Consider the following 24,123-nt stretch of genomic DNA (forward strand, 5'->3'; position numbering starts at 1 on the left):
TCGTTTCGGCATAATGTTTGCTTATGGACAACATTTCACTGAATAATGTCATTGCTGACATTTGAGTACTCACTCATTCTTATATCTATAATAATACAGTGTATTATAACGCAGTATTTTTTATTATGCATCATAGACATGGGCGTCATAGAGAGTGTTTTATTTAATCATCATTATCTGACATTTGATTGAGCAAAACTATTGTATTATACAGTAGAATTTCTACTGTATGTATGTATGTTTATGTGGATCAAACGATATTTAAAATTCACCACAAACCAACACAGAATATTGGTAGATTCAAAAATGGCACCTGGTGGAACAGTTTCTCCCAGTAGTCTTGTGTCATGAGTCGGAAGAGGGCCAGAAAAGCCCAGCCGAAGGTATCAAAACTGGTGTAGCCATAGTTTGGATTCCTCCCTACTTTTAGGCAGTCAAATCCATTTGGACACTTCCTGTAATGCACAAACAGTTGAAAGGCAAAAGACAGACGATTATGGGACAACACTAATAAAACAAAGGCGGTGCACAATCCAACCAGTGGCAGCTGGGGGAGTTAAAAACATCTCCCGTATCTGCGTACATGTAGCCCGGTGGCCTTTGATTCCGCAGGGGAGAGAAGCGGATGAGTCAGCAAGTACACACACTGCTATCAACACCATTCTTTTCAACTGAAGAGGGCACTTGAAATTCGCTCCAGGCAGCAGCACTAAAATGCGCCGCAGCAAACAGGGCTTACGCTGAGCCAGATGGATGTCAAATTGCAGTTCAAAAAAATGTTTCCATGCATTCATCTCTGATCTTCATTGTCAGGCAGCATACAGCGAATATTTAAGTCCAGCAGCTGAAAACAAGCTGGACTGCAGAATAATTTCGGAATGGCTGGGAAACAGCTGGGCGGCAGAGCGCTGCTGTGACAACAGCTGTAGATCTCACCAACCAGCCAGCTCAGTAGGAATGCTCACTAATATGCAGCAGTGAGGACAGAGGAGGCCGCGTGAGGCCAGCGACGTCTTCCTGTCGGGCCGTTCCTTCCCTCTGCTGCGCTGCTCAGCCTGTCACCAACCTGCCGCTCACCTCTTTTACTCAATCTGGTTTTGCATATTTCAGCCCATCAACTATATCCTGTTGTTTCGTGACTACAATGACTGTTGACCGGTTTTCAAAGCATATCGTGTTGTTTTTAGTTGGATGTCCTACCTGCTGTAATATGTTTTTTGATATTCATTCCAAAGTAGCGCGCATGATAATAAATGTATTGAAGGACGTTTTTAATTGTAAAAGAACGACTCAATTTACATGATTTTACAACATAGCCTGAGTTTGATATATATTTTTTATCATTCATTTACGTTTAGTGACATCATATCCCTCTGAATGCCATCAAATGTATCCTCTTTTCGCTCGGACAAATTACTGAATCAGATTTTACTTGTTGGGAGATTAAGCTCCTGTGTTTTTGGAGGAGAGGTTACAGAGTGAGATTAAAGCTAAAGGGTTGACCGCACTCTGATGCCAATAAAAATCTCTATCCAAGGGAAATGCATGAATTCATAAAAGATATTAACTTGAAAATGTATTTAACAATAGACAACAATAAATCATTTAACTAAAAAGCTAAACATGTTTTGGTATTTAATGAATGTATTAATGTGCCTGTGTGTTTACCAATACTATTTTGCTCTTTTAATGTCTTATCAAGCAAATGAAGCCGTTATTGTTATTTCAGCAAACGGGAAAAAAACAATCCTGTGCCTGTACACATCATGTTACACAGTAAAATGGGTGAACCATGAATTGTTTAGGGGTGCCGTTGATCTACCAAGATACAGAACCTAAGAGTTGTTTTAAGAATTTAAGAAAAGAAACATAATTCCGCCCCAAACGTCCCTGTTAAAGCCTAATATCATCACATGTTTGTGTTATTTGCCGTCATCCATTATCTTGTATCATTAACAAGAGCACCTAATGGAAGCCATTTATTGAAGCTGCAGGATTTCAGATTCACACAGATGGGTATTTAGTTCACTATAACCCTTGAGCTGGGCCTGGCATGGGCAGAATCTGAGTCATCCTGTTCTGCTTGTTTCAAAAGCATTTGGATTTATAGGATTATTCAGTGCCTCGGCTGAGTAGCGATATTTGGAAGGTTTCACACTGTGCCTTTGATTAGGAACAAAGTCCACAGATAAAATGTATTATAAGCATGTCGACATTTATTCTGATGTTAGAAACTGAATCGGAAATGTCTCCGCTCCATCACAAGGACAAGTGCTGCTTGAAGACTTCAGACCGGTATCTCCTCTAAACAACAACGAAATATCATGCTGAAGTGATCCGGTGCACTCCGTTTGACCTAATTATGTCATAGAGCTTTTGAGATGATGCAATCTCCAAAGACCCCCCCCCCCCCCTCCCCCCCTCTCTCCAGCTGGCAACTCCATGTTTCTCTGTAAAGGGTTCCAGTGGAGCCGGGGTGATTATCCACACCACATGTCGTCTTGTGCACAGCCTCTCTCACGCTACGCCCCTCCCTCTGATGGGATCGTTCCTCCATACATTACGCCTAGAAGTCACAGATTTGAATGTGAAGCCTGAAGCGCGTCATCTGTTGTCGTTTCTGTCTTTTCCAGTTCTGCGAAAAACTATTTGCACCAAGTCTGATGCTCAAGCTACTGTATTCAATTATACACATAACATGGGATCAAAAGCCATTAGACGCTAAATATTCAGATATTATGTAATATCATGCAGATGATTAACAAGCATTAAGCAGGACAAACACTCACTTACCCTGCATCACTTCCATATCCGCATATTAAGGCATCCTTTGCTCCTTCAACTTTGTAAAAATTATCTAGAAAAAATAGGGAAAAGAAGTTGAAGAAGTTTTTTGTCTAACTTCACTGAATGCTGATGATAAGGGACAGTATTCACTTCATGTTCATATGTGTCTCTGAATTTCTTCTTTCTTTTTTTTGGCTGACCTTCACTGGTGAGGAAGTCCGCCCTGGAGCTCCAGGTTCTGTTGTTGCAGATGAAGGATGCGTTGGGGCTGAAGGAGGAGTTGACGCAGTGGGCGAGGCTGCGGATGCACTTTTGCCGCAGCAGGCCCATGAAGAGCTGCAGGCCGATGAGGGCGAACACGCTGAGGCAGAAGACGGTCAGGATCATCACGTCTGCCAGCTTCCTCACGGACTGGATCAAAGCGCCGACGATGGTCTTCAGACCTTGACGGAGGAGAGGAGACAGCATATCAACTGTTTGGTAACACAGGGACACATTGGGGTTTCTGCTGGTGTGTCGTGCTCGGATTACCTGGGATGACTGAGATGGTTTTCAGTGCTCGTAGTACTCTGAAGGTTCTCAACGCTGAGACGTTTCCGAGGTCTACAAATTCTGTCAGATATCTGGAATTTGATATAATAGGATTTATGAACTGCAGTGATTTGTATGATCACCGGGGATAATAATACATTTTCAGACATACTTAACGGTTTGTATATCATGTCTTTAGTTACACTTCAATCAAATAACATTATGAGGTTGTCCTTTTAGTGGCATAGCAACTTGGTTTTATTCTTTAAATGCATGTAGATTGAACTGTATAAACAATTGAAAAATGACAACACTGGCATATAAGTTGATGTAGCTAACGTGTTAGCAAACAATCGCCATACAGCAGATACGGAGCAGCATCAGCATTCATTTGGAGTTTCTATCCAACTAATGAATGCAATATTCATTCTTCTTTTTGGTCTCCACCAACTCAGCCCAAAACAACACGAGAGCTGTGAGAGTGAACTAAAACCAAAACAACCAGCTGAAAGACTCTAAAATGCTCCTTAGAGCTGAGTGGAGCTGCAGAAGAGTAATAATTCTCTGCCGGTTCAAGCAAACCCTTTCATATACAAGTAGTCATGTGATCCATTGTTAATATAAAAACAATGCTTATTGCCACATGGGTTGATCACCTGTGAGAGGAAATGACAGATGACTGAACCATAATTCATCAAAAACAAAATAATCGCTGAAGGTGATGACAGCTTTCGGCGTGTTTATGCGCTGTTAAAGGGATTTTGTCTCGCTGTTTTCAAACAAAGCAAATCTCCTGTCAGGATGATTGGTCTCAGACAACGCTGCGGCAATTCACCGAGAGGTCACCTCTCTAATCTGCCACCTGCATTATGGGAAGTGAGTCATGGCACACAGATCTATGACATCAACAATAGGCTTACCGTCGTGGTGTTTCAAATCACTACTCGGGATGACTGAGGAATTATAGACAGTCACTTTGGCATTGCTGAAAAATATATATTTTTTAATCTTAATCAAATTGCTACAGTAAGTATAAAAACTATGAATTGAGGTGGACTTTTTAAGGAGATGTTTCTGCACAATGTAGTCCAAGCCACTGCTCATGTAAAGTGAAATATGAGTGAAACATGAATGACGCTGTTACTTACGCCATGGAAATGACGCTGAAGTCCAGCCAGTTCCATGGATCTCTCAAGAAGGTGAACGGCATTATACAGAATCCTCTTGCTAAAATCTTTATCGCCGACTCGAAAGTGTAAATGCCAGTGAAAGTGTACCTGAAAGAAATCCATGGAGGGGAAAGTAAATGCATTTAGCTCTGAATCAAATGTTGCAAACGATCTACAGTCCAAAATGCATTTCAGCATTAACATAAACCACTATCCGTATCAACAAGGACCGAAAGGCAAAGCATGGAAAATAAATGTGTTAACACGCCGACCCAAATGCTTTGAATGCAGCAGATTTAACGTTATAGTAACTTTTAATATGGAGGAGTGATGTCACTGATTGTGTGCAAGATTGGAAATAGCATGCCTAAACATATATCATCGCAGTCTACATTAAAACCTGTACAATGTTTACAAAGACAAACATATGCAAAATAATGTAAGTGTATGGACACGGTGAAGACTTTCCAGTGGTCAGTTCATTCATATTCCAATTCGTTCCGTACTTGTAAACAGTCTTTTACTTCAGGTCTGCCGCAGTCAAACAGCAAATATGGAGCTACGGTCAGCCGCTGGTTAGCTTAGATTAGCACAAAGACTGGAAAAGGGGAAACAGCTAGCTTCACTCTGTCTGAACAAAGTCTTCATACCAAAAGGTCTGAAGCTCCTGAAGTCTCAGATTTTGTTACCTTAGGAATAGGACAGGCTAAAGTTAGAAGTTTCTCTGTTTTTGCAACTAAGTTAATCAGCTTCTAGCTGTAGCTTCACATTTAACGTATATATATATATATATATATATATATATATATATATATATATATATATATATATATATATATATATATATATATATATATATATATATATATATATATATATATATATTTATATATATATATATATATATATATAAGATAAGAGTACCGGTATATATAAGAGTATGGTTGATATTGTCATCTAACTCTTGGAAACAAACCGCTTGTCTTTTCACATCTATTAAAAATGAATGTCTAAAGGTGAAAAGTAGATGAACAAATGAAATCAATGAAGATAACATTAGCATGCTGCATGCTAAAAATGCATGTGACCCACTGATGATGACAACTCGGCCACATCTTCCACATCATGCACATCACAATATTTTTGAAGACTTTTAAGAGACTTTTTAAGTTTCATTCGACACCACATGCTTTCTTTCAACATGCGTTGGGGCGTCCTGACTACAGTATGTACCACTTGCATCATATACTTACATGTCATGATTCCTCATCACTAACGAAACAACAAATCCCAACAAAGCTCCACATTAGAAAAACATGAAGCACAGTTTCAAATGATGTCCAAGACACACAAGTTTTAACTTAAGCACAAAATGTGTACTTACTCCAGGTACTTTGTCCATGGTGCCGGATCAGACATGGCCATGAAGCAACAGTTGGTCAATATAGTGAACATTATGAACAAGCTGAACAATGTGGAATAGAGGTTAAGGAAATTACTGTGAAATAGTAACTTACAGTCAAATAAGCCAACAATGTATGACACAATGTTTCTTGTAATCCTATGAAATATACCCTTTAGAATAAACCATCACTGTGTGCGACAACGGTAGTAGAAATACAGTAAATGCAGGTTATGGGCTTTTTAAGTAAGAGCTGTATCATTCTCTCTTATGGATGAATGAAGCAAAATGGCAACAATAACAAAGGATCAGTCAGCTGCTGAAATAAAAATAAAAATCTATCACAATCAAATCAATAGAAAGTCATTAGAATAATCATCTAAAGAGTAACTAGTTTCTCTTAATAATCTAAATGATCTCAAATACATTTATATTACATACTAAGATGATGAAAAACAGTTTTCCCCCCAATAGGGCTCTTCAAATGCAGTTCAGAACATGATGCCAGTTTCACTTGTGATTTAACAATCAATAACAGTTAAAAGATGTGATATAAAATATGATTTGATCAACAGATGATTTGTCATCAATAACACAGAGGAAATCCAGAGGAACATGTAAAGTACAAATCGGCTATCTGAGAACTAATAGGCAGCTGTCACATGATGTCAAATCTCCTTGCTCTTATTTTATTTCGGAGATTAAAAGAGGGATATGAGGGGATTTGCTTTGCAATGCCAGAGAGGACCATTACAAAGCTCTTTCAAAAATGGGACTATGAAAAAATTCAACAGAAAGCTTCGGGTGGAAATCAGTAAATATTAGTAATTGGCTTATCTGCCAGGATGAGATGCAAGAAGTGGAATCTCTCTTTACGGCATAAAATTATCATTTAGGTGGAAACGTTTCACTGTGGTGTGTTCTCAGCAGTCTGATCTTCATGTTATCATATAAGGCTATGAATATATCCTTATATCACTTTATATCATTTTAAAGCCAATTAGGGCGTTCAACCACCAGCACTTTATCACAAATGTCATTAATATCAAACTAATTAAAGTGACGGGTAATATGGTCTCACAGAAAATCAAACAGTTACATGATTATTTGACATGTCCGAGGCAGGAAGAGACACAACAGGCTCTGGGTAATCAAGAAAAGGATATGAATGGACTAAAATTTTTATGGCGATTGATCTGATGAAGTGTAATGGACTAAATATGTAAACTGCAGATGTGGCACTGAATCTGAAGATGACCTTCCCTTTGTTGAGTACTATAAAAGTCTGTAAAAGAAAACAGAAAGAAAACAGAAATCAGCAGTGAGAAATATCTAATTTTCCAAATATCATTGCTTAACTTCTGTGATCAAAACAAATTGTAACAAGTCATCAGGATGTAAATGCATTTTCCCAAACAAGTTTTCCCATCATGTACAGAATCCTTTCTGTCCAGTTCTGCAGAGAAACGCAGTTCAGCGGTTTTCTTTACCCTGCAGCCGATGATCATATAACAGCAGTGTCGAGTCCACCATCGGTGTTAACTTCCCCCGCAAGCACGTCTGCCTCCAAGAAAGCTGCGAGTGCACATACACACGCAGCCTGCGGGGCCAGTTGAGATAATGGACCAACTCCAAAGCGGGGCAGAACCTTTCCCCAACAGATGTGGCTTTTATTTAAATATTTTTTTCCGTCTTTGGATAATCCTCCCATCCAGCAGCGCATCACATGCCAAAACAAAGAGACCCTGAGAATGACTGCCACGTCCTTTTTTTTTTCATCTCCCCATAAGCGGCCCTCTGCATGTCAAAACTTGCTGATCTTATTTCTGCGTCCACAAAAGACGTAGCCGCTCTGGTATCCTAAATTCAGGAGGATTCTGTTCAGGAGGATCACTGACATATCGGAGTCCAGAGGACAACTTTGTTGATCATTTATAGTGTATCAGAAAAATAGCAGCATCACTGACGATACTCTAATGCCAATGATTAATCTTCAGTCACAGGTTTTTCTTAAGTCTGTCTTAGTCAGGTGCCCATGTGTACGTTTTTGCTGACTCTTTCCTCCTGTTCATACAGAGATCCCTTCGTAGTGCTCTGCGTGAAAATGTATTCCAAAGTTTAGCTGAAGGTACTATGAGTCTTCAACTGTACGAGTTAGTCAAACAAAACTGGTCTCTTCCAAAGTTACAGCCTTTTTATGAGCAAATTTCCTTTTTGTGTTACGTATATGTCTCTCTAAGGAAACAGTGGAAACAAAGACCAGGACTTTCATATGATTACCTCAGACCGCTGAAGCCTCATAATAACTTCAGCTACACTTTGTGATATTTTTGCACAGCACGACGACTGTGGATTTCATCCCCAATCACTTCAGATGGAAGCATGTTAGGAAGGGACCTTTTAGCCAGTAGGAACAGAAGAGGTTCATTGGCCCATACAACACCTTCATATAGGTGGACTTAAAGCTGTTGTTGTGGCTTTGAACTGACATGTTCCGATCAGATGTCTGTTGAAATGATGTAAAATGTGGCTGATCTCCTCACAACGTCCTATTTAAGTAATTTGGCTAAATTTTAAATGTAAAAAAACAAACAGAAATGAAGCCCTTTCTGCTTTGTGAATAGATAGTTGAAATTGCAGACAACATAAACACGACCACCATCGTTTAGCCACCCAACAAAAACACACACACACACACACACCCACACACACAGCCTTGTAAGAAGCTCTCACCCTCTGGTTCTTGTAGTAAAACGGATCAATGTCTTCCAGTGGCACCCCGACAAGTTCTGTAGGGATGTCACCGAAGATGCGCGGCAGCTGCTTGCCTGCCTCCAGGTCGAGCCTGGGTTTGGGTGACTCTGCGGTCCTGTGAGCCTCATGGCAGTCCTTGACGTTCTTGGCCTGCTCCTGCGCAATCCGCTGCTCCAGCGCAGCCATGGATTCGCGAGTGAACTGCCGCAAGCCATCAGGACCCGTTGGTAACAGTATGGTTGCCATCTTTTCATCCTGATTCTGCTGTACTAGAATTTACTTACAGCTACGGGGCGGGGAAGTCGGGGGGGGGGGGGAGAGATGGAGGAAGGTGGGTGAGAATCGTCCAAATATAAATCACTCTTATGAGACAGTTTGTGAACAACATGGCTTCTTGGATGTGGCACTTCATTCAATACAAGCATACATAGATCTAGCGAACGTGTGCACATAGGGCTCCTACACATGGCCTCCTTGGAGTCAAGGAGCTGCTGACAGAGCTGGGTCATGACATCACCCAGGTGAGAAAGCACTCTGCCTTTGAGCTTGTCTGGGCCCGAGGGCTTTGTTTGGATTTACTCTGAACAAGGTGGAAACCTCGTTCCTCCTCTCCTCTGTGACCGGCATACGTGAGGGACTGGGACTGCTGGTTCCAGTCTTCTTGGAGTGATGATCTGTTGAACTTTCTGTCGAAAATGTTAAGCGGCTCAGCAAAAGATGCAGGGTCAGGATCTGTCAATCGTGGAGTTGAGCCCTTGACATGCCTCCCTTGCATCTCCAGTGCTGAACGTTTTCCTCCACTTTACTCTGGATTTTTGCCTTCTGTCTGAACGTACACTCCAACTCACTGACACTTTCTCTGTCGCCACGTAAATAAGCCAGTTTCTTTTTAGTTGGCATATTTTCAGTCTGAAAGCTGCTTTAATCAATATTTCTATGTGGATCATAAGATGTGTATAATGTCAAGAGAGGTTGCTCGTAGTGACGACAGAGAATTACCGCCCGACTCTGCATTTCCCATCAGCTCCCCGGAGCGTCGTAGCGTCGTTCAGCTCATTGTTCTGGTTTTGTTGAGCTTTTAGCTGTTTGTGGCGAAGCTTCACGGCTCTCATCAGCTTCATATCCAGCCGCAGCAATAATCAGCAAAAAAGCTTTAAAAACCCCACTGTACATGCTCAGCACCAAACAGCAGACGGACAATATTAGGAGCTAGTTTGTGAACATGGCGGGATATTTAGAAGCTAAATCGCTAAACACGTTCCTCAGGAGCAGGTGGAGACCACAACGGAGGAACAAGGAGAGAGCATATTGCACTTTAGAGATTGTCTCATTTCCCTACAAACACAAACGCATAACATCAGAATGATTAAACAAGTATTTATAATATAAAGGTTGTTCTGTAAAAACTGAAAACACTGTAACACATTAACCACAGCAATCAAACAACAGGAAATACAGAAACACAGGTATGTCTCCGTCACTGAAACCCTTCTTGTTTACTAACAATGTGTTTTTGCAATATATAAAGGCTTTAATCGTTACATTGCCTCTGATTTTCTGATTGGTGGATGGTACTCAGGGAGGACCAGGCACATGATATAAATATTTTCACCTTACAGCTGACCAACAGCAGCTCCCTGTTATCCAACTGCCTCTGTCAAACTAGGGCAGCCATAGTTGTCAGTCAGAGGGATTAAGACCACGGTCTGCAGCTCTGACCAGAGGTTTTCACCAGCACTGATTTAGGAATGGAGGCCACTTGCTGTTTGCCTGCCTGGGCCTGGACATCGACCTGCCAGCAACCCAAAACGCACTCCTAGAAGCCAAAAATGTCTTCCAGACTAAACTGTGTACCGTGAAAAGTTAGCCGCAACTCTGCACTGCTGATAATGCCGTCCCGCCCGACGCACAGCACCCCCCGTTCCCCCTCAGGTAAACACTGTTAATGTCAACACTTTTCGCCGTAGTTTGCACTGTTAGCGCTGTTAGCACAATTAGCTATGAGCCACCGGCTCCCTTCGACATGTTGAGAGCCATGTGGGGGCCAATGAAATCTCGGATATTGCACCTTTAAAGTGCAGGCTGTTGAAATCATAATTGTTACATTCTGATCTTACAAGATACGTTGCTATTAGGGAATGTGTATCTTTCAATTGTCTATCTACACATTCAGCCGACTTGTTTTAGACAAGCATACACATGTGGGTCGAAAATTGAATTGAACGTTTAGCTCTGTTTTGGTCTCAACCCCCTGGGAGAAACTTCTGGCTCCTCCCGAGCTTCTAAATGACCCGATATGTTTGCCAGCTAGTTGCTAAACGTATCTGTCTGCTGTATGGTGTTGGGCAGTGCATACAGTTGGTTTTTCTGAGCTTTTTTTAGCTGCAGAATTTGTTAAGTTGCGGGACATAGAACCAAAACCCCAAGCTGAAAGACGCTGCAAAGAGCTACGGGGAACAGTAGAGTCCAGTCGACTCTGTTGGACCAGGGTTCCAAAAAACATCTGTTCTACAAAGATTATGATTCAGTCAGACAGTTCTCCTGAAACTTGACTTCACAAACTGGTAGTGATGCATTTTCTTCAGTACAAAAGAGCTTTCTAGTGCCTTTCCAGTTTACTACCCTGTTAATAATGTTAATAATGTCACACTCTGGCTGTAGCAAAAAACAAATGAATGATTATTTGTACCAGAGACGTTACTAAATATAATTTGAATAGCTTGAAATATTACCTGCGAATGTCTAAAATCTTAATTTCCTTTTTTCTTATTGGCAAATTTAGTTCCTCTGGACTTAAATAAAGAATAAGTGGAGTTGGCAAGTAATCTGATCAGAGACCAAAGCCACTGTCTAAATACAGACAATACTAGAAAACCTTTTTACTAAAAGATCATTCCCTTATTTTAGCCGGAGACAGAGGCTGATATTTTAACAACTGGAAAAGCTTTCTAAAGACAGGATTACATTTCTCTGTTGCCCTTTTGACAGAGAAATACAATTGTGTCCTTTTCATATTGACTAAGCTCTGCGAGTTCTCCATCTCCTCCCGTCCTGAAATGCATTGATCCCCTCACACGTCCAGCCAGACGCTAGTTATCTGCTTTCACATGATCTGCTTATTTGGCCCAGGTAAATCTCAGATCAGCTCATCTCATACATACTGAATCCGGCGCTTTCCCATTCACTATCAAAATAAATAGGTTAAGGTCCATCTGCAACGTCATAGCGCAGATAAAGTCTATTTCTGTCAGGACGTGATGTATCCTCCAGAGAAACACAGTCACAGCATGTCTTCTTTGAACGGTAACAAACACTACACACCAGTTAGAAGATGACAATGACCTCTACTCTGTAGCGCACAACGTAATCAAAGTACATGTGAATAATATTGTTCTCAAGTCAAAGAGAGAAAATATCTGCCTCTGTGCACTGGTTAGATTTACATACTAAATACAAGTATTTTAGTTGAATGAAATTTAATTCCCATAACAGCCAGATGTGATATGCTCATCATCACTGCAATATAATTATGATAATTAGATTTAAAGTAGAGCGGAGCAGTGGACTGGCACGCACGCACACACACACACACACACACACACACACACACACACACACACACACACACACACACACACACACACACACACACACACACACACACACACACATGCCTGACATGTGTTGTGCAATGTTACTGTTTAAAATTCTCACAAAGGAGAGCTGAACAATAACTGAAGTGATGTGTAGTGAACCTGTAGTGAACTGTCATGACTTAAACTATTGGCCACAAGCAATTTCTCAACATAAACGAACGAATAATCAAACAAACAATCAATACGGATCCCTTCATGTTTTGTGTGCACACTAAAATGTTCCAGTGTAAAGAACCACTTGTCAGTGCTCTCTGGTGGACAAACGAATGAATCACGTCACGTCACTTCAACTCCTTTCAGCTTTGAGATACTTTGTCATTTTGTTGTTGTGTGAGGTTCAGTCTCTCTGGCAAATATCCAGCTCAAACTCTCATAGACTGTAACCATTTGAAATGTGTGGACACAACAAGAGATCATGATTTCATATCAAATATACGCTGCCTCCCTGAAATGATGCTAGAACAACATCGACTCTGTGCTCCAGCGTGCCATTTTTCCTCATCTGTTACTCTCACTATTATTATTATTATTATTAACTGGACTGTACCAGAAGCTTTGCTCTGTCTTCACATCTATTTCTATCAGCTTTAATTCCAAGTCATCAAATACTGTTACATGGACACTGCAGAGGGGCGACCAGATCAGCTGACCACACTTTGACACTCTTAAGAATGTTCTCACATAAGTTATCAACAGTGGGTCATATAAATGGTGATACGTGTTCTGTTACTTTGGTCACTGATTATCATGTAAAGCTATTCAAATTGAGTTTTATATATTTTATTTGAATTTAAAAATGCACTTTAAATTTTCTGATTAGAGCATTTTTGCCAAATTTTCTTCTTAATATTTGAAGTGCCTGAAAACATGTATTCTGTTACGCATTTAATATAACTGATTGTGTCTTTGAAATAGACCAAGTGTGATCACCTCGTTGTCATTATGGTCATTATGTAATATGTACAACACTGCATGACTTAAACTATTTGCCAAATATAATAAAGTATATGTATGCAAACTATTAATTAAACAAAAAATGTTGTTGTGAATGTCGTGTTTTTCTGTTGCTTTTACTCTAATATCTGGGTTTTGTGGTTCTCTGGATTCATGGGGTTCAATCCCTCAAAAGCTCATTTCAGGACAGAAGGATATCACATCAAGGATTTATTTCTTCCCTCCATTTACATTTATTATATTATCTCAAATAAGGGGTTTAATTTCGGACTGTTTTGTTGACATTGGTCGATAAAGGTTTGTTGATGGTTTCAACAGATTGTATGTTTTAAATTAGTTGTTTAAAGTTTGTTCAGATTTTTTTTTTCTTTCTTGTTCAAGACTCTTGATTCATGTATGTTGTAAAAACACGTGCCATATGTGGAATTATTGACAGAAGGTTTACCGTCAAGTTAAACAATCTGATTACTTGTGCATGACAACAAAAAAACAAACAAAACAACATTAAAACTTTTGGAAATCAAATTCCAGCATACTTGGAGTCAGACTGCACATATTGTCTGTTCTATACTGGGCCCATGCAACGTGTCTGTGCCCTCTCAGCGCTTCATGTGATCCTGCAATGGCTGAACTGATGACCTACTTTTTCTGCAGAAACCTTTTCAAAGTAATTGCATCAGATAGCTTAAATACGTCGGTTACAGAAGGTATAGACCTACAGAATGAGACAGCGGTGAAATCATGAGGGTGATGCATTGAGGACAATTACTTTAATGATATCTGCTGCTTGAGACGCAGCAGATATATGCTGAGTTTGACTCCAAAAACATCTTAAAACTAATCATGAGTTACACCACTTGGACAAGAAGATGGAGGTGACAGATGTCACCGAAAGAGGGAAATGGAACTGAAATGTGCCTCATGGCATTATGTAATGTGTCACAGAAGTGAGAGGTCATGAAAGTAAGTGTAAGCCTTTAATGCTCACATGAAAACATGAAATTGATATTTTGCCTTATGCACTTGGTATATACATTTTTAATGATACATAACTATAGTTGTTGTTTTAAAATATAGATTAAAACTAAAACCAGTTTTTAAAAGAAGGAATGATGATAACTTGTTTTTTTCATTGTGTGTGGAAGTTCCCCATTAACCCGTTTTAACTGGAGGAAAAGAAGAAAAAGCTGAAGACCAAATTGTTAACAAATAATTTCCAGCATTTATGAAGACATTTACTTTTCTGTCTGTGTGGCCACAAAATGAATGCACGCTCAATATTAATTGCAAATAATAATACAAATAAAGAAACCCCTTACAGGGCTACCTACATATGAAACTCTGAGATTTACAGCATAATTTCCAGAGTTGAGTTCTTCGTGTTTTAGACGAAGGAAAAGCCAAACTCTCCGCGCAAAATCCATGTCTTGCCGTCAAGGGTCGTTCTTCATGACGGACCAAAACTCCAATCCAACAGGACCGAAAAAAAGTGCGTATTATCACCACAATCCAAAGGTTTGTCGCAGAAAACTGAGCTCTAGACCAGCGCCAGTCGTCTAGTCACCTTATGTTGGACCATTTTTGAACCATGCCACAGGTGCGACGTGCAGGTTGCCCTCTGTCCTTCCATCCGAGTGGCTCTTCAGCATTCATCCCACAGAGGAAAGGTCCCGAGCCCGACGAGCGTGGAGAGGATGCTGCGCTGTCTTCAGCAGCTGCGCTGCGGCGGGAGATGAGCACCTCGATTTGCCCTTGAGCAAGAGCACGAGGGAGGGAGGATGCGGGGGATTACGCTCCTCCATGTCCCACTCAAATAGGCCAGAGATATAGTAGGAGAGCGGGCACTTTTTCCACTCCACCAAATCGCAAAAAAAACACAAGGGACACGGTGAAAGAAGCACTCTGTGCAGTTATGGGCTATTGTTATCGCTTATCTACAAACATTATAAGTAACCTAATGTCAGCATTGTGTCTGTGACATGGATGACATATTGTTTTCTGAAAGTATCTGAACTTCTTTTGACTTATATTACAGAATAGGATATTCCATGTTGCATTTACACCAGGTTTGACATTTGACGAATTAGGCAGCATGTGCTAATAAGCAAGACTTACAGCAAGCGATTTCACTGTCAACAACTCGATTTGGAATCAAAACCTGTGGCCCTTGAATGAACCGCAAAGGGATATTGTTTAACACAAGCTGTCAGCATTTCTTTACTGTGTATCCAATGGGCTGACTGGTGGTGGTTTTGGATGACCAGGCGCTGCGGCCCACGACTCCAGTTTTGGTGTCTTACTCTAGTGGCCAACGGTGGACTTTCTATGAGTCAACCTTTTCATAGTCAGGGAGATTTGTTCTCTTTACCAACCAAAGACAGGACGGATTGGGAATATCAGCATTTACAAATGTACACATTTTAGACAGATGCTAGTGGCCTATTTGGAGACCCATTGTGCCACTGGGACTCTGTATTTCTTCAACAATGAAATACAACAAGCAGTGTTAATATGGACTTAAAAAACATTTGTACGTTTTTATGTTGGGAAATAAATTGGCAGCACTTGATTTTGACTCATGACTCATGATGTACTTTTTCAGAACTGACAGGGAAGGTTACAACGAGGCACACAGTGTTAATGAGGTTGAACACTGGGTCAACATTCGTATTGCACATCCATGTGTTGAGGGAGACTATATGAGTAGTTATCCTCTGATCTAACTAGAGACCCTTCCTGCAGTGAAACTAGGAGACAGTGTGAAAACCACATTACCCATAAAGCTCAGGTGCATATGTTTTCCTTTTTTCCGATGTAGCGTCACATGAATTGACTGTCAACATGCAAGATGGCCACGCATCACAGGCAAAATGCTGCTGGGCGGAGAAAAGTACAGGTACATTTTAATAGTTTCATTGGTGCTAAGTGTGTGGAAGCTTTAAAAAGTGCTTCACGGATACTTGACGCACAGCAAAAACGGCCTGCTAAAGGCAGCGCTGCTCTTATGAGTCATGACTCAAGCCGGCTAACCGAGCTAGCTTAGCTTCCGTTAGTCTTTGGCGTCTTCTGCCAACGCTGGCGTCCAAGCGATAACATGTTCTTCGAAGCAGTTGTCGCAGAAGTACGCGTTAAATCCGTTTCAACACTACTATCAAGCTCGTTAATGAACTCAAATGATTAATACAATGTCTACGCTGCATTTTATGCTGTCACAGCGTTGACGGCAGCTTAGCTACACTGTGTCTGGGCTCTGTCTAATTGCTGGGATAACGTACGTGTCTCGCTGGTTCCATCGTGCACCGCGCCTGTGCACATTGCTACCAAATCAAAGTTACCTATAAGTACTGAATTTGTCCATTGTTAATATTACTTGATATTTATCAATTTCCAAATATATGTGTCATTTAGCATGGCTATATATTTCCGTCGCTAACTCGGCATGTCCTTGCAATGATTGGACCTCGGAAGGTGCACGAGCTAGTGGGTGTGTTGTGGGGGAAAACAGAGTCTGACCTCAGTGCTCACGCTCCTCTTTGTGTTCCAGGTGTCCTATGTCATTAGAGATGAGGTGGAGAAGTACAATCGGAATGGGGTGAATGCACTCCAGCTTGACCCTGCGTTGAACCGGCTCTTCACGGCTGGAAGAGACTCTATCATCCGGATATGGAGTGTCTACCAGCATAAAGTACGGCTTCTTAGATTCTTAATCTTTATTAAAATATACACTCAGAATGTGACCAGGCAGCTGTGCGGTCACATGCATATTGTTTCCTGATTATGTATAGTGTAAGTGTCTTAATTTCTCTTCTGTTTCTTTGCAGCAGGACCCGTACATTGCCTCGATGGAGCATCATACGGACTGGGTTAATGACATAGTTCTCTGTTGCAATGGAAAAACACGTGAGTGTGATTGCTATCTGTTATGTTATTTAGAGTTTAGGCATTGTTCAGCATCTAATACGGCCCGTTTAATTCTACTGTTCTGGCTGACTTTATCTGATCCACTTTCACTGTCTTGTATTTTCAGTGATATCTGCCTCATCAGACACAACCGTCAAAGTATGGAACGCGCATAAAGGCTTCTGTATGTCAACGTTACGAACACACAAGGACTATGTGAAGGCTCTGGCTTACGCTAAGGACAAGGAGCTTGTGGCATCAGCAGGTCTCGACCGGCAGATCTTTCTTTGGGATGTGAACACACTGACGGCACTCACTGCTTCCAACAACACTGTAACCAGTGAGTATTGCTTGTAGGGAAGTTGTATATTGGTGCGATGACTCAAATAGCTGGATCGGATATCTGTGACAACAGGGACAAACCAGCCAATTCAAATGTAGTTTTACATACATTATACAGTCAAAACTCCTGTTTATGTTTCGACTTCCACACAGTGAGGAATACAGCTTATTAATTACCAGTGTTGTCTGTACTCTGTATCGGCCGATGCCCAAGTACGGGTATCATGAGTGTAAAAGTCGGAGGCGTACGTCCCTCATTTTTTGTTTCTGGGTGACAAGTTGTCCAATTTCTGGCCTGTACAAACAAACTGTAGTTTTGATTATTGTGCATTTGTATTGTTCTGTAATGTCTGACGTGTATTTCTGAGAGACGTTCTGTACATGAGGACTCACTATAATCCGTCTCCAACAGCCTCGTCACTCAGTGGGAACAAGGACTCGATCTACAGTCTGGCTATGAACCAGATGGGCACAGTCATTGTATCTGGATCGACAGAAAAGGTTTGGGTTCCCATCAGTGGGACGACACACACATGCACACTATTAGTACAATGAAAGTAGATTAAAACAGTGATTATCTCATTTGTCATGTTACGCTTGCCATTTTTCCTTCCTTTCTGTTGAGCTGTTCATAAGATGTTTCCTGTAGGCGACCACACATCTGTGTGATAATTCATTAGTTTCCAAACTTACTTTGAAACTCCGTGAATGCTTTAATTGAATTGTTATCTTACTATGTTTGGTCCCGGTAATCTGGTTCTACTGTGCATGTCAATGTAATAAAGAAGTGCCATCTTCACTTCCTACTTTCTGTCTTCAGGTCCTGAGAGTGTGGGATCCTCGAACATGTGCTAAACTGATGAAGCTGAAAGGTCACACGGACAACGTCAAGTCGTTGCTGCTGAATCGAGACGGCACTCAAGTGAGTCGAGATGTCTGAAATATCCAGTGACGGCAGCTGTCTAACGGAGGCGTTTTTAAAATCTGAACCTGCTGTACTTTTCGCCACAGTGCCTGTCCGGCAGCTCCGACGGGACCATCCGCCTGTGGTCCCTCGGCCAGCAGAGGTGCATCGCCACGTACCGGGTGCACGATGAAGGGGTCTGGGCCCTGCAGGTCAACGAGGCCTTCACACACGTCTACTCCGGAGGCCGAGACAAAAAGATCTACTGCACTGACCTGCGTAACCCAGACATCCGCGTGCTCATCTGCGAGGAGAAGGCCCCGGTGCTCAAAGTAAGGAGCACACGTTAACTTTGAAAAAAATGGTGCAATTCTGTGACACACTACGGTGTTTGATAGACAAGTTTTAAAAAGTTATTTTCTGTTGCTTTTAATTGTAAAAGTTTGTCGTACTTTGTGATTAATGGTGCTTTCATTTTCCCTCGGTTTGTTGTTTCTGTTGCATGCATATTACAGAACATGTGACTTTGCTCACTGTTGTAACCTAAAAAAAACCAAGCTTTGCTTCGTTAGCAGTGACGGAGCTTATTGTACAAAAGGTTTTACTGTATTGTCGTTCCTGTGCTCATAGCCAACCTTTTGGACCCATTCAACCATTTGCTGTCTTTCTCTTTTGCTCAGATGGAACTGGACAGATCTGCTGACCCACCTCCAGCAATCTGGGTCTCCACCACCAAGTCATCCGTTAATAAATGGGTAAGCATGCGTGAATCCTCTGAGATCACTGCTCGACTGTCAGCATAACGACTACGGAATGCAGTATAGACGGACGTGCGCGCGCGGCCACGCCTAATGCTATTCAGTAGTAATCGCCCTGTGCATGTCTGTACGAGTTTAAACCAGCTCGTTGACGATGTGGGTGATACACAAAAGATAATTGCATTACATTAATTGACGCTTTTGCTGCAAGGGAGAGTTGGGAAGCGATTATTAAAATCCGGGTTGACTCTTAATGGGGTGTGTGTGCGTGCAGTCTCTAAAGGGAATGCACAACTTCCGGTCATCAGGGGAGTATGACAACGACTGCACTACCCCTCTGACACCGCTGTGCACTCAGCCAGAACAAGTCATCAAAGGTAAACATGTTTGTTTATCGGCAGCCTTTTTCTACATCGGTCTCCTGGACATTCTTTAAAGTACAACCCTGTGTTGTGTTTGCAGGAGGTGCCAGTATCATCCAGTGCCACATTCTGAATGACAAGAGACACATACTCACCAAAGATACCAACAACAACGTGGCTTTCTGGGATGTCCTGAAGGTAAACTCTCCGCTGTACTTAAGTTATTTCTAAGTGCGTTAAAGCGTGGTTCTGTCTGCCGCTCTTTCGCCCAAGACATAGGCCTCATTTCCACCGCATGGTTCGACTTGTCACTTTTGGCACCAGGTGCATTTCTCGATTTCGTTTTCCAGTGCAGCTAGTACCTCCTCAGTGCATCTTCAATGAGACACCCGCTGAATCCTTTCATCGTCAACCAAAATAAACCAATCATAAAGCAAAGTTTCGCAGGCTGCCATTTAAAAAAATTCTGGTCCAAAAAAATCTCAGCCACTATTGACGGCAGGATGTCCTCTGTCACACAAATGACGATTAACTGACCAATCAGTAGTCTGCGGTACTTTAACTCCATCGTATTGGCTCAGCTCGCTTGGAAACTCGACCGCTGTACCAAAAAAGTACCGGGTACTATCCAAGACTTTTGCAAATGAAAAAACCCCAAAAATGTGATTTGAGTTGAGCTGTGCCGTACCATGCAGAGGAAACTCGGCAGTAGTGAATCTAGTGGTTCAATATGTGTTCTAACAAATCACACCTCCGCCCACTTAGAAGAGGACAGTCAGGTGTGTTTGGTGCTCACCTGCCCTGATGAGCGACTACCCATGAAATGAAGATTAAAGAAGGCCGCTCCTGATGAGCCTGATGTGAACTCCTACCTGCTGATTCCTGTGGTTTGAATAGACCTCATGTGCATTTTTTTTACTTCAGGCTTGCAAGGGTGAAGACTTGGGGAAAGTGGAGTTCGATGAAGAGATTAAAAAGCGCTTCAAGATGGTCTACGTGCCAAACTGGTTCTCTGTTGATCTTAAAACTGGGGTGAGTCACAATCCCGGTAATGCAAGAAGCTTTTCATCTGTAAGCAGCTGTGACTTTTCTAAACTCAGAAATACTCCCAGAGCCTGGTCAGTGGTCTCATAGTCTCTCTTTTTTAATCAACAGATGCTCACTATCACTTTGGACGAGAGCGACTGCTTCGCTGCCTGGGTGTCTGCAAAGGACGCTGGGTTTTCAAGCTCTGATGGATCCGACCCAAAGCGTGAGATATCTGACCTGTTCACATTTTATATACACATAGCCGGTGAATTATGCAGAACTGAAGCTAACATAATATTGCACCCCTGCTAACATGCTAACTGGATTTTGTCCCACCGTCTCCTCAGTGAACCTGGGTGGACTGCTGCTCCAGGCTCTGCTGGAGTTCTGGCCCAGAACTCGCATCAACCCCATGGACGAGGAAGAGAACGAGGTGAACCACGGTAAGGAGGCGCTAATCTGCCAAATCATCCAAACCTCTGCAGCGAAACTCTGGGAACACCAGTATGCGTGTATTCATTGCTCCACTTTGTATTTTCAACCACTTGGCTGCACTCTCAACTTCATTTCCTGCTGCCGTCAGTCTCGGGCGTCTAAAGCCTCATTCAGTGCGTCTTACAGTAGGATGGTGTTCTTGTGTCCACAGTGAACGGAGAGCAGGAGAACAGGGTCCAGAAAGGAAATGGATATTTCCAAGTGCCGCCACACACGCCAGTCATCTTCGGGGAAGCAGGAGGCCGGACTTTATTCAGGTAATGTTTCGCTGACATCCTTATCAGCACAGGTTAAATGTTAACTCTGAAAACTGCTGTGTGCGCTGTAATGTCTGCTTGTCTCATCAGTTTATAGTTGCCTTAGACAGAAATGTTGACAGTATTTATTGCCTCTGATGTGTTTGTTGTGTTGCAGGTTGCTATGTAGAGATTCAGGTGGAGAGACTGAATCGATGCTGCTGAACGAGACGGTTCCACAGTGGGTAATTGATATAACTGTAGACGTGAGTACAACTGTATTTCCATCTTTAGATTACAGGTTAAATAGACTGAATTCCAATGTGGTTACTTTTTGTGTGGGTCCACTGAACGCACATTGGTATGTGTATATGTAACGCTCATGTTACACCGGTGGTTCCAAACCCTCGCTCACGTTTGCCAAACCATCAGTTTCAAAACACAGGGAATCATAACGGCTGAGCCAAGCATAAGCAAAATGCTATCAAGCATTCTCTCCTCCGCTGTTAAAGACGTCTGTTACTGTAGAGGAAGTGAAATGATGTCATACAGCTAGTTCCTAAAGTAGTGAATAGACTGTTCTCTCTCACAGCAGACTGGACTTGCAGTAGAGAAAGCTCAGGTGTTACTCGTAACATTAACGATGGCTCTGTGTCTCACTGAGTCAGCACGCACAGCATCAGGACCATGAAACTGGAGCAGCTAAATGGAACTCAATCATACATCGTATCATACGTGGTGTTATTTACGCCTGGAAAGGTTATGTCGCTGTGTTTTTTTTTAGCATCTCTGTGAAACGGCACGTGGTGCACTGACTGTTTGCTCGTCATAATGATTTGCGTGTATTATCTTCCCTCTTCTTTTCCAGAAAAACATGCCCAAGTTCAACAAAATCCCGTTCTACCTCCAGCCCCATTCTTCCTCCGGTGCAAAGACTCTGAAGAAGTGAGTGTCTGTCTTTCTTTCGCGTTGCCTTTTGATAAAGCCGGCGCGCCTGACTGAGCTGACTTAACCCGCCGTGTGTTCTGCAGGGATCGCCTCTCGGCCAGCGACATGCTCCAGGTGAGGAAGGTGATGGAGCACGTTTACGAGAAGATCATCAACCTGGACAACGAGTCGCAGACCACCAGCTCCTCGGCCAACGATAAGCCGGGGGAGCAGGAGAAGGAGGAGGACATGGCCATGCTGGCCGAGGAGAAGATCGAACTCATGTGTCAAGACCAGGTGAGCCCCCCCCCCCCCCCCCCCCCCCCCCCCCGACGTCATGACACGAGCACCCCTTGTGCATCCCATGTCATTGTACCATTGTATTAAACGTTTATTTTTTATTTTTCTAATCTTCCAACCAGGTTCTGGATCCCAACATGGACCTGCGAACAGTTAAACATTTTATCTGGAAGAGCGGAGGGGACTTGACGCTTCACTATAGGCAGAAGTCCACGTGAAAATTCAAATTTTTAAAACAGGAACTCTCTTCATCATTTGCCAATCACCACCCACCTCTGACATGTAGTACCCTAAACCCCATTGTGTGGTCAGGAGTCGCAGTATCAGTGAGAACCCAGTAAGAATTGTGAGGACCAACTGACCAGAACAGGCCGGAGCAGCCAAGAGACACCTGGGAGAGAAGTGGTCCGTAGTTTCTGTCTTTCTTTTCTTTTACAGATTGAAGAAAGGACTCTCTTCTCCAGCACTCACCTTTTTGTTATTTATCCGACTGCTCTGTTTGTTCTTTCCTTCTGATTGGGGTTTAATTAATGAAGTTACAGTACATGTTTGTGTCTGAGCGTGTGTGTGTACACACACATGGATGTAGTAGACTGTTTTTGTTCTAGTACATTCCAGAAACTGTCCGTGTTCTACAAACACTCCACGCCCGTCTCGGCGCAGCAGCAGTGTAGGGTTACTCTTGGTCTGTGGGTAGCGTCCCGCTCCTCTGTCCTGCTGTCATCTTAACTTGAACGTAACTCAGACATCTAATTATCGCAGAGCTTGAACCTCATTGACGGAAGCACTCGTCTTCATCATTTATTTTTAGCTGTGCTGTCCTCAATGGGTCCGAATGCTCTTTGTTTTGTAAATATATGTATTCTCAATTTAAGTGGCTTTGTTTTCTTTTGCAGCAGTTTTATTTCGTTGTACAGTTAACTTCAAAACCAAGTTATTATATATTTTTTTCCCAGGACACATTCATAGTCATGAAGGTAAATTTGACTTGGATGTTAAAAATTGCATTTGTTGTGTTCAATACAAGCCAGAAATTGCATTTTACTCTTTAAGAATGTTAGTAGTCGTCCAAGTCATTTTAGCAATCTGGAAATTATATATAAAGGTATATATCTTTAATAATAAATCATGCTTACCCGCTCTGTGCTTGAGTCATGACTGGTGACTTTGATGACAGTGAGGGCTGTTCCTAATGTATATTTCATTTAGATTTAATAGTTCAATGAAACATGAATAAAGAGGAAGGAGAATTTCTGAACACTGGGGAATTCAAGTCAAATAAACAGGCGCACACACACATTCCTCTCGCGGTGTGTCACCACGCTGATCAACAGATATTTTCATTGTAAATTTTCCGCAGATAATTTAGCCAGGAGTGTGAGTGTAACGCCACAGTGGGGACGCATCGCTCTAAAACATGATGGGTACCATAATTGGGCCATAACACTGCAATATCCCTTGTTGTAATAATTTGTGAAATATGTATATTTTAGGCATTCAAAGAAATAAATTGGAATGGTTTAACTGATAGATTTATGGGAATTATAAATGGATGGTTTCTTGAGTTGTAATGTTGTTCGGCTGATGAGTGTGAAATAAGAAAAACAAGGGAGCAAG

At 41.9% G+C, this 24,123-nt stretch overlaps 2 protein-coding genes across 3 annotated transcripts in view; one reads left to right on the forward strand and one right to left on the reverse strand.

Annotated features, from left to right (window-relative positions):
• LOC306788890 (sodium channel protein type 2 subunit alpha-like) overlaps positions 1-8,889 on the reverse strand; it is a gene marked incomplete at both ends in the record, with an annotated part of 28,363 nt that extends 19,474 nt beyond the window's left edge. The window contains 8 exons of the mRNA XM_079284573.1: positions 314-455; positions 2,794-2,857; positions 2,988-3,230; positions 3,319-3,410; positions 4,467-4,595; positions 5,872-5,952; positions 7,023-7,174; positions 8,623-8,889. Coding sequence (XP_079140699.1) covers positions 314-455; positions 2,794-2,857; positions 2,988-3,230; positions 3,319-3,410; positions 4,467-4,595; positions 5,872-5,952; positions 7,023-7,174; positions 8,623-8,889 — 1,170 coding nt within the window. The remainder of the gene's footprint in view (positions 1-313; positions 456-2,793; positions 2,858-2,987; positions 3,231-3,318; positions 3,411-4,466; positions 4,596-5,871; positions 5,953-7,022; positions 7,175-8,622) is intronic.
• Positions 8,890-16,092: 7,203 nt separating this feature from the next.
• On the forward strand, positions 16,093-24,036 carry LOC306789065 (WD repeat-containing protein 48). Of its 2 annotated transcripts, none has more exons than XM_079284837.1 (18): positions 16,093-16,149; positions 16,798-16,938; positions 17,075-17,153; positions 17,281-17,493; positions 17,908-17,996; positions 18,316-18,417; positions 18,507-18,731; positions 19,080-19,154; positions 19,432-19,534; positions 19,620-19,717; positions 20,444-20,551; positions 20,675-20,771; positions 20,896-20,991; positions 21,195-21,300; positions 21,458-21,545; positions 22,148-22,224; positions 22,311-22,503; positions 22,629-24,036. In XM_079284837.1, the coding sequence occupies exons 1-18, from the start codon at positions 16,102-16,104 to the stop codon at positions 22,722-22,724; spliced, it is 2,034 nt and encodes a 677-aa protein (XP_079140963.1). In that variant the 5' UTR covers positions 16,093-16,101; the 3' UTR covers positions 22,725-24,036. The 2 variants fall into 2 exon arrangements, with proteins under 2 accessions (XP_079140963.1, XP_079140962.1); XM_079284836.1 differs by having other exon boundaries at positions 16,094-16,149; positions 17,078-17,153.
• The last annotated feature ends 87 nt before the right edge of the window (positions 24,037-24,123 follow it).

This window comes from Melanostigma gelatinosum, assembly GCF_949748355.1.
Source record: "Melanostigma gelatinosum genome assembly, chromosome: 15".
NCBI lineage: Eukaryota > Metazoa > Chordata > Actinopteri > Perciformes > Zoarcidae > Melanostigma > Melanostigma gelatinosum.

Bases quoted from the DNA above. Each gene is read 5' to 3' on its own strand.
- LOC306789065 (XM_079284837.1), top strand. From the start codon at position 16,102: ATGGCCACGCATCACAGGCAAAATGCTGCTGGGCGGAGAAAAGTACAG. The intron at 21,301-21,457 runs GTAATGTTTCGC...GTTGTGTTGCAG, and splicing joins GGAGGCCGGACTTTATTCAG to GTTGCTATGTAGAGATTCAG. The intron at 22,504-22,628 runs GTGAGCCCCCCC...TCTTCCAACCAG, and splicing joins AACTCATGTGTCAAGACCAG to GTTCTGGATCCCAACATGGA.